This window comes from Rosa chinensis, chromosome 5 (assembly GCF_002994745.2).
Source record: "Rosa chinensis cultivar Old Blush chromosome 5, RchiOBHm-V2, whole genome shotgun sequence".
NCBI classification, from domain to species: Eukaryota; Viridiplantae; Streptophyta; class Magnoliopsida; order Rosales; family Rosaceae; genus Rosa; species Rosa chinensis.
The window spans coordinates 51,315,862-51,332,322 of NC_037092.1; the positions used below are offsets into that span (position 1 = coordinate 51,315,862).

A 16,461-nucleotide genomic window follows, 5' to 3' on the forward strand; every position below is an offset into this window, starting at 1 on the left:
ATAACAAACAACAAGAACAAAGATAACAACAATCCAATCGAAGAAAGATAAATAAAGAGAAGATGAGCATGCTAATATAATTCCAAACCTGCCCTCAATGTGGCCAGGTGATCGGCAAATAGTAGTATAAGTTGTCAATATCTACTATACTCTTCATTTAATGTGACCAATGTTACAGTATCAACCAATTATACACTATTCCAAATGATCTTGCTCATTTATATATCAACCATGCATTTATTTTATATTCTTATGTTTGACTTCTTTTTTGGTTTTTGAATCAAGAATATATTAATAGAAGGGCGGGTCACCCCATGTTCTTATGTTTGACTTGATTACTACATTTGCGTACTTTAACTTAACCCAAAAAAAAAAAAAACACAAAGACTTTGCAGTTAGAGTTTCGTAACTTGTTTGAGCATCTGACCACTTATTTTACAACATTCTAGGTTTGTTTTATCTCCATTTTTCTTTTTACCGATTTAAGTGAAGATATTTAGTCTTAGTTTATTGATATATGTCGTTGATTGTAGTTCAATGATAGGTATTGTGATTGTAGTCAATTTATAGGAGCTCTTCTAATGAGGACTACTAAAATGAAGACTATTTTGTGAAACTCACTTTTTGATCACATTTCTGCAAATCAGCCGTTAGATATTTAAATATTTATGTATAGATCATTTATACAATTTTTTCAACCAAATTGAAAATCTATAAGGCATTCATAATCGTGATTTATTAGTTATGAACATGAACGATTCATGTTTGACAGATTTGGTTCATCAATTGATTTGATCTAATTCGGTACCTTAACGATTAACAATTTGGAAGAAAATTTTCAAAAGTGGTATACTCATATATACATAAACATCTAAAGATTGATTTGCCATAATATAATAAAAAAGTGACGCTTCCAAACCGTTGGTTAGAAAGTCCTCAACTACTCCTCATTTTAGTGATCTTCATTAGAAGGGCTCCCATCAATTTATAATTGTAGTTTATTAAAATAAAATTTCTTTCAATATAAGAAAGAGTAATCAATTTATTGAAACGAAGGGAGACTAAAACTCCAACATATTACAACCAAGAGTGTTTTAAATATTATCTGTTTTTCAATCAAAGTTTCTCCAATTTTGAAACTGAAATGGCTCTCCGCCTCCTTGCTAACCCTAGCCGTCATGGCTGGGGACTCCATCCATGGTTTTCGGCACCATCAATAAGCAATTTCTCTGACTCACGCTGTCTTACGGCCCTTCAACGTCAGTTTGCTTCAACGATTCTCCAACCAGTTTTCTCCATCAAAGAGGCTATCTACTCGAGTTCCATCGTGCCTCACCACAATGGCGTTGGTGGCCTCTCAAGTTGGCAACTGAATAAGAATCTGGGTCGGATCCGACGTCCTCAAGGGCGACTAAAGAATGGTAGAGTTCGATGTATGATTCTCGATGTGATGTCAAAGGCGGAGGATCGGATCATAGCCTCTGCAGCTGTTAGACATCGAGGTGGTTGTGGTTTGGGCCTGGTGCTGCAGGCGGCAGAGAAGAAGGAAGAGTGGTTTTGCTTCGGCTCGAGATGGAGGCTGAGAGTAGCGAAGCCGGAAGGGCGGTCATGGTGGCTGGTGGCGGCGAAATAGGAGGTTGGTCTAAGGCAACAGTCAAGAACGCATCGATCTGCAGGTGTGACAGGTGTTGCGGCGGCGGCCGGGACCAAGATGGCTATAGGAGAACGGCTGCTTAGGAGTCGGGTGCCCAGATCATTTGGGCGGTTCAAGCTGAGGCTAAGGCCTAAGGAATTTTGGATGTCCAAAGTCTTTGCAGATATTGCTTGGATTTGGGCCCTTTTGTGGACCAATATCTTGGGCTCTAGTTCCCTAGGGTTTCGTATTTGGGACCCGGGTGACTTCATCCAACAAACTACGTCTGTGGTTGACTTTTTTAGCCTGTAGATTATGATGTTGTCTCTTTACATCTTGATAATGGAAGCTTCTGGAGCACCGCAATTGAGTGCATTGGCAAAGGAAGTTTTCACACAAAATTATCTCTTTGTAGGATAATGTTGTAGTTTGCTAGGCTCTTTGTTTAAGTGAGCTTCAATGTCTTAAGTGAATGGCGCATGAATTCCCATTTTTTGGGAAATTTGTAAGTGCCGTTCTGGCATGCGATTATCAATGCAATCTTCATTTACTCAAAAAAAAAAAAAAAAGGAGTGTTTTAAATGTGGTCTTACTAAGCCTTTTTTATTTTTTTTTCCTTTCTTGTACCACATTTGTCCTGAGAAAATCACAGATGTTCGCACTTTACATTCTCGTATATCTATATTACTGAACACGAACCAATATTGTGCATACATGGGTGTCTAATTTTCTTTCATATATGCATACATGGGTCCTTACACTCATTCATGCATCTTAACAATGTAGTCCTCAAATAACCCCTTTTCTAGTTTCCTAGCTATGTGAGCGAAATACCACACTTCCAGTTCTCCCTGCCATCATATGCCTAATTGGTTTTGCCAAAAAAGAAAGTTCATATACATAATTGGTGAGTTATATATAAAGACCACAGCAAAATCATGACTTGGTGATCATTTCCAATCCACACAACCATATAATTTATGAATTGATTATAGACATGACATCTCCGCAAAAGGAAAAAAAGAAATATTTTAGAAAGATGAATCACATTAACCCGAACCACATAGGACATAGCATATAATGGTCTGGTTTATATAATAATGCTTCCAATGCATTTGTAGCTACACACTTGCATACCCCCTTCATCTTCAATTGATGCACTATTTGATAGTGGTCCACAAACATTTAATCCATTCAACATCTTCTTTTTTTTTCTTTTTTTTTTTAAAGATGATCAAAGGATTTCACTCCTACCCCCTCAACAACATCTATTCTTGATACATCAGTTGAAAAAGAATTATAGTTTTTAGTCATATTTTGAATTGTTGCAAATGGATTTCCGTAAATGAAAATTATTATCAGGGCTTAAGATTTTGAAGCCTTAATTAGTTAGATGCGTTGTTCCATATCAAGCATACAATATTATTAAATATTATTATTACGTTGATCTTAGATGATGAGAAATAGATAATGGGAAACAGTTTTTAATTATGAAACATAGGCTATTAAGTACTGTTGTAATTTTTGTAGCGTGCATGAAATTTATTTAATGAGAAATTGTACAATATGTTATCATATACAATATATTGGAAATTATTTTATGCACCAACGGTGCAAATGACTCAATACTTATAAGTTGATTTCAACCCTTGATATTTATAATTAATATTTTTATTAATTACCTAAGAGTGTATTTAATATAATCTAACTATCCATTTATGTCGGTGCAAGTGCACGTCGGTTCACTGAATCCCCCCTACAATATATACAAATATCACCAAAAATATTTAAGGATTAATTTCAGTTTACCCCCCCCTGAGGTTTGGGTGTGTCATCATTTCACCCCCTCTACTTTCAATTTTGAATTTTTACCCCCTAAACTTTCCAATTTCAATCAGCCGTGTCCAATTTCTACTATTCCGTCCAAATTGGAATTTAAGTTTGACTTTTGAGGGCTAAAATGGTCATTTCAACATAAAAAAAATTAAAAAAAAGTTATTTTTTCTTTTCTTTTCTGTTTTTTAGTTTTTTTTTTTTTTTTTGTCTTCAACGTATACACCACAAGTAATAATAGGTTTATAAAAATAAAAAAATACTCTAGGTGGTTGAAAGCCGCTCACTGGTCTACGATATTTGTGATATATCTCTGATAAAATGAAGAATTTTAGGATATATCCCCAATAAAGTGAAAAAATATTTGTAAAAAATAATTTTGCACTTTATCTGTAAATAAATATCTGTATATCCCCAATAAAGTGAAGAAATATCTGTGTAAAATCATTTTTGGTCTACGATATTTGTGATATATCTCTGATAAAGTGAAGAATTTTAGGATATATACCCAATAAAGTGAAGAAATATCTGTGTAAAATCATTTTTGGTCTATGATATTTGTGATATATCTCCAATAAATTGAAGAATTTTATGATATATCCCCAATAAAGTGAAGAAATATCTGTAAAAAATGATTTTACACTTTATCTTTAAATATCTGTATATCCTCAATAAAGTGAAGATATATTTGTGTAAAATCATTTTTTACACATATTTATTTATAGATAAAGTGTAAAATTATTTTTTACAGATATTTCTTCACTTTATTGGGGATATATCCTAAATTCTTCACTTTATCGGAGATATGTCACAAATATCATAGACCACCGAGCGGCTTTCAACTACCTAGAGTATTTTTTTGTTTTTATAAACCTATTATAACTTGTGGTGTATAGGTTGAAGACAAAAAAAAAAAAAACTAAGAAATAGAAAAAAAAAAAAAAAACTAAAAAACAGAAGAATTTTTATTTTATTTTAATTTTTTTATGTTGAAATGACCATTTTAGCCCTCAAAAGTCAAATTTAACGTCCAATTTGGACGGAATAGTAGAAATTGGACACGGCTGATTGAAATTGGAAAGTTTAGGGGGTAAAAATTCAAAATTGGAAGTACAGGGGGTGAAATGATGACACCCCCAAACCTCAGGGGGGTAAACTGAAATTAATCCAATATTTAATTATTCGAACGAGATCTTACTTTATTTTAATGAGGACCATTATTTACCTTACTGACGACTTTTTCTCAGTTACCACATGAGTTGTCGAAGTGAAAATATGAATTCTCAAAGTGTTAAATATTATGTGAAATATGACCATGTATGAGAAATGTTTATAAATCATAGTCTTACCCTTCATTCAATTGGCTATAAAATTATATTTAAAAAAAAACAATGAAAAGTCCATACTATATAGAAAAGACATTTGATTTTCAACACAATATATCAGTACAATGAAACAATTGAGATACATGTGCAATGCACTTTTCTTGTTGGTCTGACCGTTTGATCAAATTCATTTGAGAGATTCTTAGGTGGGCAGGCGTGCTACGTAGCCACACCCCTAGCCAATCATTGCCTATGCAGGGGACTGTTTTGGGTATTTCATTATAATTAAACATGGATAGTTTTGGAATTCAATTAAAAAATAGAGAGATATGATTGGCTTGACGTACCACGTAGCTGGTAAGTTTGCCCTACCTAGGGGAGTTATTTCTCTTCTTGTTTTGAGGAACATATGGGTGTGTTGATGGAAATGATAAATTAATTCATTTAGACATTATGATTTCATGGCCTAATTCAGATATAGGTGCAGTAACAATGACACAATCAATGAAGGCGCTATGTCCACCCTTACATGCATGATCGATCAAGCTTTAAATTTACATGGTCTAACCTTGACTTTTGGATCACCATACCATCTGGTTCAATTCATACAATAACTTTAATTTGATCCGAACATATGTTATAGAAGCAATATTTGTGACGTTTTTAATGACATTCTCTCTACATTCTACTTGGTTATTTCCTTAGCACTATCATTTCTAACTTTATTTGTTGTATTTGAGTACATTTGAGCTCCAAGTGCAGGAAATGAGCTATCAAGAGCTAGAAATGAAAGAAATGAAGGCAAGGAAGAAATGAAGCGCATAAATGGAAAGAAATGGAGAAATGAAGTTTTCTCAATCCTATTAGGAGAAGGAATCCCAGTTGAAGTAGGAATCCTAAATCAACAAGGAGTGAGCTCGTGAAAATGATGATCAGAAATAAGAAATGACAGAATCCCAATTAGACAAGGAAACCCATTCCTACCAGGAAAAGGAAATTACCTAACATGACTAGGAGTCCCTATTGCACTAGGAGAGCTTAGGAAGGTTCCAGAACATCTCGTAAATGAAGAGTCTAAATTGGACTAGGAAACCTATTGGTAGAAGGAGTCCTGATGATAATAGATACCTAGGAAGGCTAGGAGATGCTGTGGCTTCAAAATGACTCAAGATTGTTCAAGAATGTTCTAGAGAATCAACAATGGCGTCATATACATAGGTGTGCTTCAAAATTATCCAATTGAAGAAGCCTGGCCCAAAGATTGAAGCATGTGACTTCGATGTGACCTTCTAGACTATTCTTGACGTCTCAAAGGAGTTTGATTCCAAAAATAATTCTTCTTTTTTTCTGTGAAAATAAAAAATATTCAAGAAGATTTCGGCAATGAGTCAATTTGGGAGAGTTTTGGAGAGAATCTACTTCATGTGCAATAAGGAAAAGAAAATAAAAGAGAATAGTTATCAAGTTAGGCTTCTTGATTACATTCTACATGCAAGTTGGCTGAAATAGGGTCTAGATACATGAAAGATTTCGGAAATCAATAGGAAGAATGGATTTCTACTTCTCACGCAATATTTTGATTGGTCGAATGATGTAAAAGAATCAGAGAAAATCTCAAACACTAGCCCTAGCCATGCACTATTAAGAAGGAGAGTAGAGAACGTGAAAATCATTATCAAAACCCAGAATCATTTTCGAAATTCCTCCCCTTTATTCTCAAAGTTTCGGCCTCTCCTCCATTGTTCAAGACTTGAAGCTGTGAAACAAGTTCCATCTTCTCCATTCTATGCTTGCCGTAGTCCTCATCCACATCCTCCATCCTTTTGAAGTCTTTCTTGCATCCTTGAATCTCTTCAAAAGTGTATCCATGTCCTTCTATCTTTTGTTTTTGGTTTCTTATATTTGTAACGTTAAAGACAATTATACTAGCATTCTGGATTCTTGTTTTAAATGGATGTTTCGACAATTTGTGAGAATATATAGTATGTTTTGATGTTTAGTTTTCAATAACCATGAAGCATGATAAACATTTTAGGTTTCTATAGACATAAATTGCAATTTCTATATGTGATGAATTTAGATTGTTGATTTTGTGCTTCAATCCCCACCTTTTATGTGTTTTGTGTTCTTTGGTTGCGTACTTAGAATATTGAGCATGTAATTGATTTGGAATCAAGATATGCTAGCGTTCTAGGTTTTAATTGCTAAGTTCCTTAGGTAAATTAATAATGAGTCTTGCATGCTTGATTAGCGTTCTAACTTGTGTGTTTGGCTTAAATCAATCAAACTTTCATTGATCTTTATGTGTTAAATATGTTTTGTTAGTGAGTAGCATTCTATGACTAGTAATTGCATGCTTAATAGGTTTAATTATGGTGCATTCATCTAATTAATTTAACTAAGGAAAGTAATAAGAACTTTGTATGCGTTCATCTCTGTTTTTGGTTGATTTCTTTCATCTACATACTTTGATCAATGGTTTATGATTAGATCACATGTTTTCATGTTAATGGTTGATAATTACATGTTATATCTTTTCCTTCCCATATATCTATCTTGATTCATGGTTTGATCGATCACATGTATTATATAGTTAGATTAGAATACAAACTCTTATAAATCCCCCTAGTCATTTTTGTAAATATATACTTTGTGAATAATGTTAATTTGTTTAATGTTTTTGATAGGAAGTATAAACCAATCCTAGGCTTAGAACGATACATTACATACTCTTAACTACAATCTAATGCAGGGTTTTAAATTGTCACTCACTTTGAGCGTATCAATTTTTGGGGCTGTTGCCGGGGATTGAAAAATCTTTTTGCAATTTTTGCGTCAATGTTGTTTAAATATACTTGTAAAAATTAAAAAAAAAATTGTATTTTCATTGGTGATGGTGTTTGATAGGAGTTAGAGCTTTGATTGTGAATTTGAAATCATAACAAAATAGGTGAAGGCCGGATTCTCTCGTTAACATTAGTCACTCAAACTCTTTTCTTTCAAGTAGGTGCACCTTAGTAGCACATGGTGTCTAGGCTGATTGAATACGAGAAGTACATTACAAGTGGGCCCCAGGCCCACCAAAATCGTTTCCCTACTACCTGACCATGTGTGAAAAGAGTTACCAAAAGATTGAAAAGAGAGGCTTTTGTTAAAGTTACAACCCTTGGGCCGAAATTCTAAACCTTGATTTTGGGCTTATGATTGAATTTAGATTCTTGTTAAATGCTTGAAGTGACGAAAATACACTTGTAAAATTGTAACGTTTTCTATCCTAACATGCTTGTGAATTCGTGTGACATATACATATATATTGAAATTATATTGACATATACATATATATTTATAGAAATTATACTTGTATTTTTCATTACATACTTTAATAACTTATTTTTTAAATTCCAAGAAAATCAAATGGCTGAAGGAACCTAGTCTATCAAGGACTTTACGTCCTCAAATGTGCCTGGTGGGCTCCCAAATGCAGTTGTGTACCCTGTTGCTGCAAAAGGGAAGTCTGCCAACTTTGAAATGAAATTCAGATTGCTTCAGAGACTTCCCATTTCCCACCTTTTGAGGTTGAGTTGCTAAAAAGAGGAAGATATGAAGGTGAGAGTGGGATAAGTAGGGGGAATTGGGAAATTAAGTTCGGTAAGAGATGGGTCAAGGGAGGCTATGATGAGGTTTGGGATTGGCCAAAGAGGGTCATACAGAGGTTCGGGGGAAAACATGGAGGAAATCTATTTGACTTGGGTGGATGAAGAGGGGGGACATGATGAGGAAAGATAAGACTGATGGGCATAGGTATCAGGTTCTAAGTTGTGAGGGGTGATTGGATCAAAATAGGTGGCCTAATACTCGGGAGTAAGAGTTGTTGGGCTTGTAGGTTCTCTAGAAGAGGTCCCAATAAAGAAATTGGGGGAGGAGTCTAGAACAAACGAAGACTGAAGGCCAAAGAGGGCATCAGGAGGAGGTGGAGGTGTATTGGGCCTAAGAAATGGGTTAGCAATCAAGATAGCCTCTATTTGCTCATCAAAGAGCTTGAACTTTCCTTTGTCTCGTGGGCCCAAAGTCAATCCTTCGGGAGAGTTCTGGTGGGCCTGTTGAGGATCGATCATATCAGCATCCTTTCTAGAGTTAGGGTTTTGACACGGCTCATTGATGACCAGAGCTCCAGATCTATGTACCGTGTGGTGGATGGGAGGGGGAGGTCCCGCAGAGGGGAAGTAATGATAGCATGAGCAGGGGGAGGGAGATGAAAAGCCTGGTAAGAGATGACAGGTCTTCAGAGGATTGAAATGAGATGGGAGGGGCATGGATGGGTGGCTCAATATTCATTTGGTTATTGTCATCTGCATGGTGATGGTGTTGGGGGGGGGGGGGGGTGGGGGGGGGGCATTGAGAGGGGGTAAGCGCCTAGTATTAGGTCCATAATTACCTAGTAATTATTCCCCTAATCTTGTACTCTTGCTTAACTTTTGTGTTTATTTATATCTATTTATTATGTTTTCCTTATCACCTAGGAACCGGAGCCAGCATCCATTTCCCATATTTTAGGACTGAGGACCCAACTCTTTACTGGAATAGGTTGGGAGGATGAGGGTAGGACCGGGTCACATGTCCCAATCTTCCGCAGTTGTAACAAAATTCAGATAATCTTTCATAGTGAATTTGGGCTCACATTCAAGTCGGGTGAACGTCAGAAACTAAAACCGGATCTGAGCTGTTGACGAGAGTCAATTGTGACTCTAATTCTCAAGAATCCTCTCCACCCATCTAGGCTGTGGGGGTCTTTAACAACATAAATGGTTCCTATGGCAGCTTATTATCAATTGGTGGACTAGTTCGGAATAGAAACCATTTCTAAGGTGTCCAACCCTAAATCAATTCTTCATAGGGTTATCACTTTCTATATGGCGAGACTGTGAAAACATTGTTGCTACTACGGGCCCCACACCCAAATGCATTGAAGCCAAAGCTCTTAATGGATTCATACCACGAAGACCAAAGGCTAGAGCCACCATTCACCATCATAGCCACCTATGCCTCCATTGGGCCAAATTGGTGTAGTCGATCTTATGCCTTCGATCACTACCCCAACCACCTTGAGACATCACTGACAAAACCAAAAGACAATCCAACTCAGATTAGTTAGTAGTGGTATAGAGCAGCCATCACAAACGACGATCTGTGGTTGGCCATCGTGATATAGTAGAAAGCTTGCATCTCTAACAAACTAGGAATCTCGAAGCCATCCTCTGCACGGACGTAGAGCTAGCTTTGATCACAACAACCCCTCTCCCAACATCGTTCGGATCACAACCGAAGTGAGCTAATGAAAGTAAGCCAACTACGTAGCTCACCAATAGCAGCAAACCAAATTGAATCCCAACTCGTCAGTAGGATTGTGGAAACAAACACTACTAGAAATATGGTCAAAGGCAACCGATGACCAGCCACTGTTGCCAAGTGGTGCTGTATTGAAATAGCGTTCCACCGTTGCATTCTTCAGTGACAGGCTTTTGCAATGCCACTGATGATCAGTGGGAATTAACTGCAGTTTGAATGCATTTTGATATTATATTATTTAGAAGGTTTTGCTGGTGGGAATTGACCGAAGTTAGAAGGTTTTGCTAGTACTGTATCCACACTAAACAGAGGTAAATGCATTATAATAACATTTAACAATAATACAAGTAGGGTTCAGGCTTCTTATGTTTGGACTGAAACGTGGCTTCTTCTGGTGTGGTGCCGAGACAGCAAAGAACTCCTCTTTGTATATATTCATTTGCTTTGACTAAAACCCTAGCTTGCTTTTTGCCTCTTCCTCCTGTCCACAATTTCTGTGTGCAGTGCCTTTCCATCAAGTTCGAAACCCTAATCTCTTATTTCCAATCTCTCTCTCTCTCTCTCTCTCTCTCTCTATGGTTATCGTTTTCGTCTGCTCCATAATTTTGTGAGTGTTTACTCCAGAATCACTCAATTTTCCGAATCAAAGTTTCAAAAGCCAAGTTATTTTTCGGCTGAAGCCAACCTTGAGGCTTTGTTGATTCGAGGTTGGCGTAGGATGGAGTGGTGGATCTATTGTAGCGATCTCGGACGACGACGACGACGGTGGTTTGGATCGACTAGGCATCGAAGGTGTTCTCGCGGTAAAGTTCTAGCATGTTTCTCTTCTCTTATGTTTTTAAAGTTTCAATCTTTAGGCTTGAATGTTAATGTCTGACCCACATAAATAAAATTCCATTTTTTTCACGGTACACTTCTAGTCCAAAACTGCATTTCCTGCCTATTGTAAACATTCTAGGTCCAACATGAAGCCAATCCATACTAGTAATTTGATCACTTAAGCTTAAACCTACCAGGTTCAATCAGGACCTTCTCCATTTTTGATTGATGAAAGCAATATGTTTGTTTTCCATGTGAAATTCTGCAATTTGTGGATCTTTGAATAAAAAATTGAAAATTTGTTTAATGTTCATCTGTTTTCCACCTCCTCACTCTAGACTTTTATGTGTAGATTTTTGTCTTACAACTATTTATCCGGAAGTCTTCCCCCATGGGTGACCTCAATATCACATCTGTATGTGTGGTTTTTTTACTTTTTCCATCTTTCAGCATTTTATGATTTAGATCACTTGCATTTGATTTGAGAGAGCTTATGTCATTGTTTATTGTGTATCTATAATAATATATGAACAACATCAAGGAATAAGTAATAAGAAATATGTGCTTGCATAGCTAATGAACAGTCATAGTGGATGAGTTTGGAACCGCATCTAGAACTTGAGCATAATTTCTTTTGCCTGGTGAGGCTGTATGTCCTGGCTTCAGATGAAAGAAATACAAAATGCACCACACTATGAACTCCATAATTTTCATGAGAATCATTGCTCACATTCGTTTCCATGAGGCTAGCACTCATAAATCTCCATTTAAACAGTATACAGGCACATAAATTAAAGGTTTGCTATGGAAAAATTATGTGCAGTAAGAACTTTGTGATCAATCTTCTCCTGTCAGCATGACAAGATCGCTAAATGTATTCCCTTTCCAGTCTCTTCATGCATCTTTAGTAGGTACTAATACTATCAGTGATTTTCATACACGATCAGTTTATGACTTATGCAGGACCTCAGTGGTGAACAACTTCTTCACATTCGACACTTCAACCATAAAGTAAGTTTTAGATTTCTGTTACAATTTTTTTTGACAATTATTTTTCATTGGCAAAAGAGGTACTTTTCTGTAGTCCTAATATGCATGTGAAGCAAAGTGATTCATATTCTTGTTCTGTAGTGTGATGGATTCTTTCATTATATGTTTCTGTCGATAAGTAACAATGTTTTGTTGTGATTGCATGCAGTCTTACGGTCCAACAAAGTCTTACGGTTCAGCACTGCTCAGGTCCCTTAGTTCACTTTCTACACGTATTTTAATTTCTATACATGTTTCACTTGAGGACTTTATAATTTGGACAACGTTTTACTGATTCTCTTTATTGTTTAGATATTGAAATTTTACTATGATTTGCTCAAGTATAGCTGTTCACTACGTCAATAGTGGCATCAGACAACATGATTCAGACAACTGCGAAATTTTTAACTGTCGTCTGATTATATGGGACGACAGCAAGATTAATTCTATTGTGTTTGCTAGCATCAGACAATACTTCTTGTTGGGTAAGTGTGATGTTGTCCCCGTTTCGTCAACGCACAACAGAATTAAACATTGCTATTGTCCAACTGACTACTTTCAGACAAGAGTTATTGCTCTGATGTTGTGCCACTTGAGTTCAGACAATGGTTGAAGATTGATGTTGTCTGATTAAAATTACTCATACAACAGTTAATACATTGATATTGTGTGATTTGCATTCACACAATTCTCTAAATTTGATGTTGTCTGATTTTTTTAGTTTAGACAACTGTTTTGGTGTGTCTGTTGTGTGACTTCATTTAAAACAATAAGATGTAATTATATGTTGTCTGATTGTTTTAAGTTCAGACAACAGTTTTATTGTGTATGTTGTATGAATATGTTTCAGACAATAAACTTTAATTTTATGTTGTCTAAGTGCAAGGGCTTCATCATTTATTCTGCCCTAGTTGACTTCAACAATACTTAGCCAAATTTCAATTTTCCCATTCGAGAAAACCCACACCCCCTCATCAGCTCTTGCGCTCTCTCTCTCTCTCTCTCTCTCTCTCTCTCTCTCTCTCTCTCTCTCTCTCTCAAAATCACTCTCAGCTTTCTCTTTCTCTTTCTCTCAAAATCACACTCACCGACGCTCTCACCCCTCACACCTCTCACTCAGCCATCTCTCTCATTCAATCCTCAACTCTCACTGTCTCACGCTCTCTCACTGTCGAAGCTTTCAAGCCAACTCCCTCAATCCATCTCACTGGAGCTTTCAACTTGCATAATATTGCTATGGAGGTTCTTGAAGATAGACCGCTCCCTCTTTTAAGCTAGGTACGATTGGGTTTATAAGGTGTGTTAGGGTTTCGGGGTTCAATTGGAATTGGGGATTAGGTTTCGTATTGAAATCGATTTTTGGGTATTTGATTTTCTGGATTACTTGGATTTGGGGATTAGGGTAGTTTCGTATTGAAATCAGTTTTTGGGTATTTCATTTTCTGGATTACTTGGATTTGGGGATTGGGGATTTCATATACAAGGGAAATTGGGTACCCAGTTTGCTGTTAATTTCGAATTGGGTGTTTGCTGATATTTTTGTGAACTCTAGTTCCTTATATTCGCCAATCAAATGAACTTGTGTTTCTCAATTTGCATAGATTTCCTTTGCACGTTATTTTTCAAAGATGCATTCTTTCTTTCTTTTACTTGTTTATTCAAAATCTTCTGCATATATCATATTCCTTATTGGTATTATATCTGGCCATCTGGCAATTGTTAAGCTTGTTTACTTTTTCCAAAACTTACAGTTGTTAAGCTTCCTTTCCATCTATAACTGGAGTGAGTCTGCTACATATTAAGAGCTTCTCAGTCAGGTATATTGTTCTATCTCTTAACTTATCATTTTATTTGATATACTTCTTCACTTGCTTATTGCCATTTTACAAAACTATAATGTCTAGTTGATCATCTAACTTCGTGATTATTAATCATTAAACAAGACAAACATTGATCATTGTGTCAATATTGGTTTGACCTTATGAGATATAATTCAAGAATCTGAAGACATTTTTTGAGATGTTGAACATGGTTACATTGGTGAAACTGTGATGCTAGCCTTGTGGATTTTTTCTCTGCCGTCTGTCATCCCAATACTATTATTTCCCATTCTTTCTAGTAGACTTGTGGATGCTCCCCATTTACTTAATATACTTGTTCATGCTCCCATGTTAAATTTATACAAGTCTATATGCTCTTGTTTGTTGATAATTTCGATGACAATGATGTGAAAATTTAACACTTGTAAGTAATATGATAGGGAAATTACGTGATTGAAAAGAAATCTTGGCAAATGCACTGAGCAAGGCCGAGGGAGGAGTACAAGAGTATTGCTGTGACAAAACTAGCTGAGATAAACAGTTCAAGTGAGTATTTCTAAGCTTTGTCTTATTCTGTACTAGTGAATGCATATAGGTTTATAATTTTAGTTAATGTTTGTTGAACTGTATACTTGCGATGATTGCTTTGCTTCCTAAGTGTACTGTAATGTGATTCCATTACTTGCATATTGTATACAATTACATTTGATGTGATGAAAATGTAGGAAAAGTATGATGATTACTTTCTAGGAATTCTTTCTAAGTTGTTTTGTTTTTGATTGTAAGATGGATAAATTATGGATGCATGCTGATAGAAGATCACAAACCTTTGAGCTAGGTGTTGAAGAAATGCTTATGTTTGCATTAGAGAATGGTTGTGATGTTAATAGATTATGTTGTCCTTGTATGAACTGTGCGCACAGCAAACATTGGAAGGCTAGTGTAGTCAAAGATCATTTAGTGGAGTTTGGGATTGATAAAACTTATACAAAATGGATATAGCATGGGGAAAAATCAGAAAGTGAATGGCATTTTGAAACTGTAGAGAAGGAACAGAATGACATAGGTATAGGGGGGTCTGATGATGAAGAGTTTTCAGAAGACTCTAATGAGTTTTTAAGGTTTGTCGAAGATGGCGATAAACCTCTTTACCCTGGTTGTACCCGTTTTACCAAGTTGAATGGACTTGTTAAAACTTATAATCTGAAAGCAAAGCATGGGTTGAGTGATGCTTGCTATTCAGACATGTTAATACTGATTGGAATCTTGCTTCCAGAAGGTAATGAAGTACCAGGTTCTTTTTATGAGGCCAAAAAGACGTTGTGTGCGTTAGGGATGGATTACCAAAAGATACATGCTTGCCCTAATGACTGCATATTATATAGGGATAATCATATGGATGCGGCAAGCTGCCCTATTTGTGGTATATCTAGGTGGAAGAAGGGAAAGAATAATGTAGAGAAAGTAGGGGTTCCAGGTAAGGTGTTGTGGTATTTTCCACCTATACCTAGGTTTCGGAAGATGTTTCAGTCGACACAACAGCTAAAGCTTTGACTTGGCATGCTGATGAGCGAGTGAAGGATGATAAAATGAGGCATTCAGCTGATTCCCCTAGTTGGAAGTTAGTGGATGATAAGTGGCCTGCTTTTAGGTCAGAGCCTAGGAATCTAAGGCTAGCGCTATCCTCTGACGGTTTCAATCCCCACAGTTCTCTTTCTAGTAGATACTCTTGCTGGCCTATCATATTAGTGAGCTACAATCTTCCTCCATGGCTTTGCATGAAGAGGAAGTATATGATGCTCACTTTGTTAATCTCGGGACCTAAACAACCTGGAAATGACATTGATGTCTACCTCCAGCCATTGATAGATGATTTGAAGATTTTGTGGGATGGGGTTGAAGAGGTATATGACTGTTATAGGAAAGAGTACTTTAAACTGAGAGCAGTACTCTTTTGGACGATCAATGACTTCCCTACTTATGGGAACCTGTCAGGCAACATTATGAAAGGATACAATGCGTGTCCTATTTGTCTTGAGCATACCAAACCTCATAGGCTGGGTCATGGTAAGAAGATGTCGTATCAGCGGCATCGAAGATTCTTACCACATCACCATCCTTATCGAAGACAGGCAACAACTTTTGATAACACTGAAGAAGTTGACCCCGCTCCTGTTCCATTAAGTGGAGAGGATGTGTTGAAAAGAGTAGAAGGTTTAACCAGACCTTTTGGTAAAAACCACACTCATCCTCCATATAAGGGTGTTGAAGATCAGAACAGACCTTGCTGGAAGAAGAAATCATTTTTTTTCCAACTTGAGTACTAGAAGTTTCTTCCAGTTCGACATAATCTTGATGTCATGCACATCGAGAAGAATGTGTGCGAAGCAATAATTGGTACATTGCTGAACATTCCTGGAAAAACAAAAGATGGGGTGGCTGCTCGATTAGATATGGTGGCAATGGGTATAAGGACTGGTTTGAAGCTTGAAACAGGCAAAAAAAAAGCAGAAGTTACCCTTGGCAAGCTGGAATCTGATGTTAGAAGAAAAAAAAATAGTTTGCACTTCTTTTTTCGGATTGAAGCTAGCTGACCGATTGTGTTCACAAGTGAAGAGTTTAGTGTCTATGGATGATCTTCGGCTTATTGGCATGA

General features: G+C 36.4%; 1 protein-coding gene across 1 annotated transcript; it reads left to right on the plus strand.

Annotated features, from left to right (window-relative positions):
• Positions 1-14,591: 14,591 nt before the first annotated feature.
• LOC112203982 lies at positions 14,592-16,132 on the plus strand. Its single transcript, XM_024344872.1, has 3 exons — positions 14,592-14,687; positions 14,808-15,209; positions 15,317-16,132. The coding sequence occupies exons 1-3, from the start codon at positions 14,592-14,594 to the stop codon at positions 16,130-16,132; spliced, it is 1,314 nt and encodes a 437-aa protein (XP_024200640.1).
• Positions 16,133-16,461: the final 329 nt, after the last annotated feature.

Bases quoted from the DNA above. Each gene is read 5' to 3' on its own strand.
- LOC112203982 (XM_024344872.1), top strand. From the start codon at position 14,592: ATGGATAAATTATGGATGCATGCTGATAGAAGATCACAAACCTTTGAG. The intron at 14,688-14,807 runs GTTAATAGATTA...AAATGGATATAG, and splicing joins CATTAGAGAATGGTTGTGAT to CATGGGGAAAAATCAGAAAG. The intron at 15,210-15,316 runs GCAAGCTGCCCT...ACCTATACCTAG, and splicing joins GGGATAATCATATGGATGCG to GTTTCGGAAGATGTTTCAGT.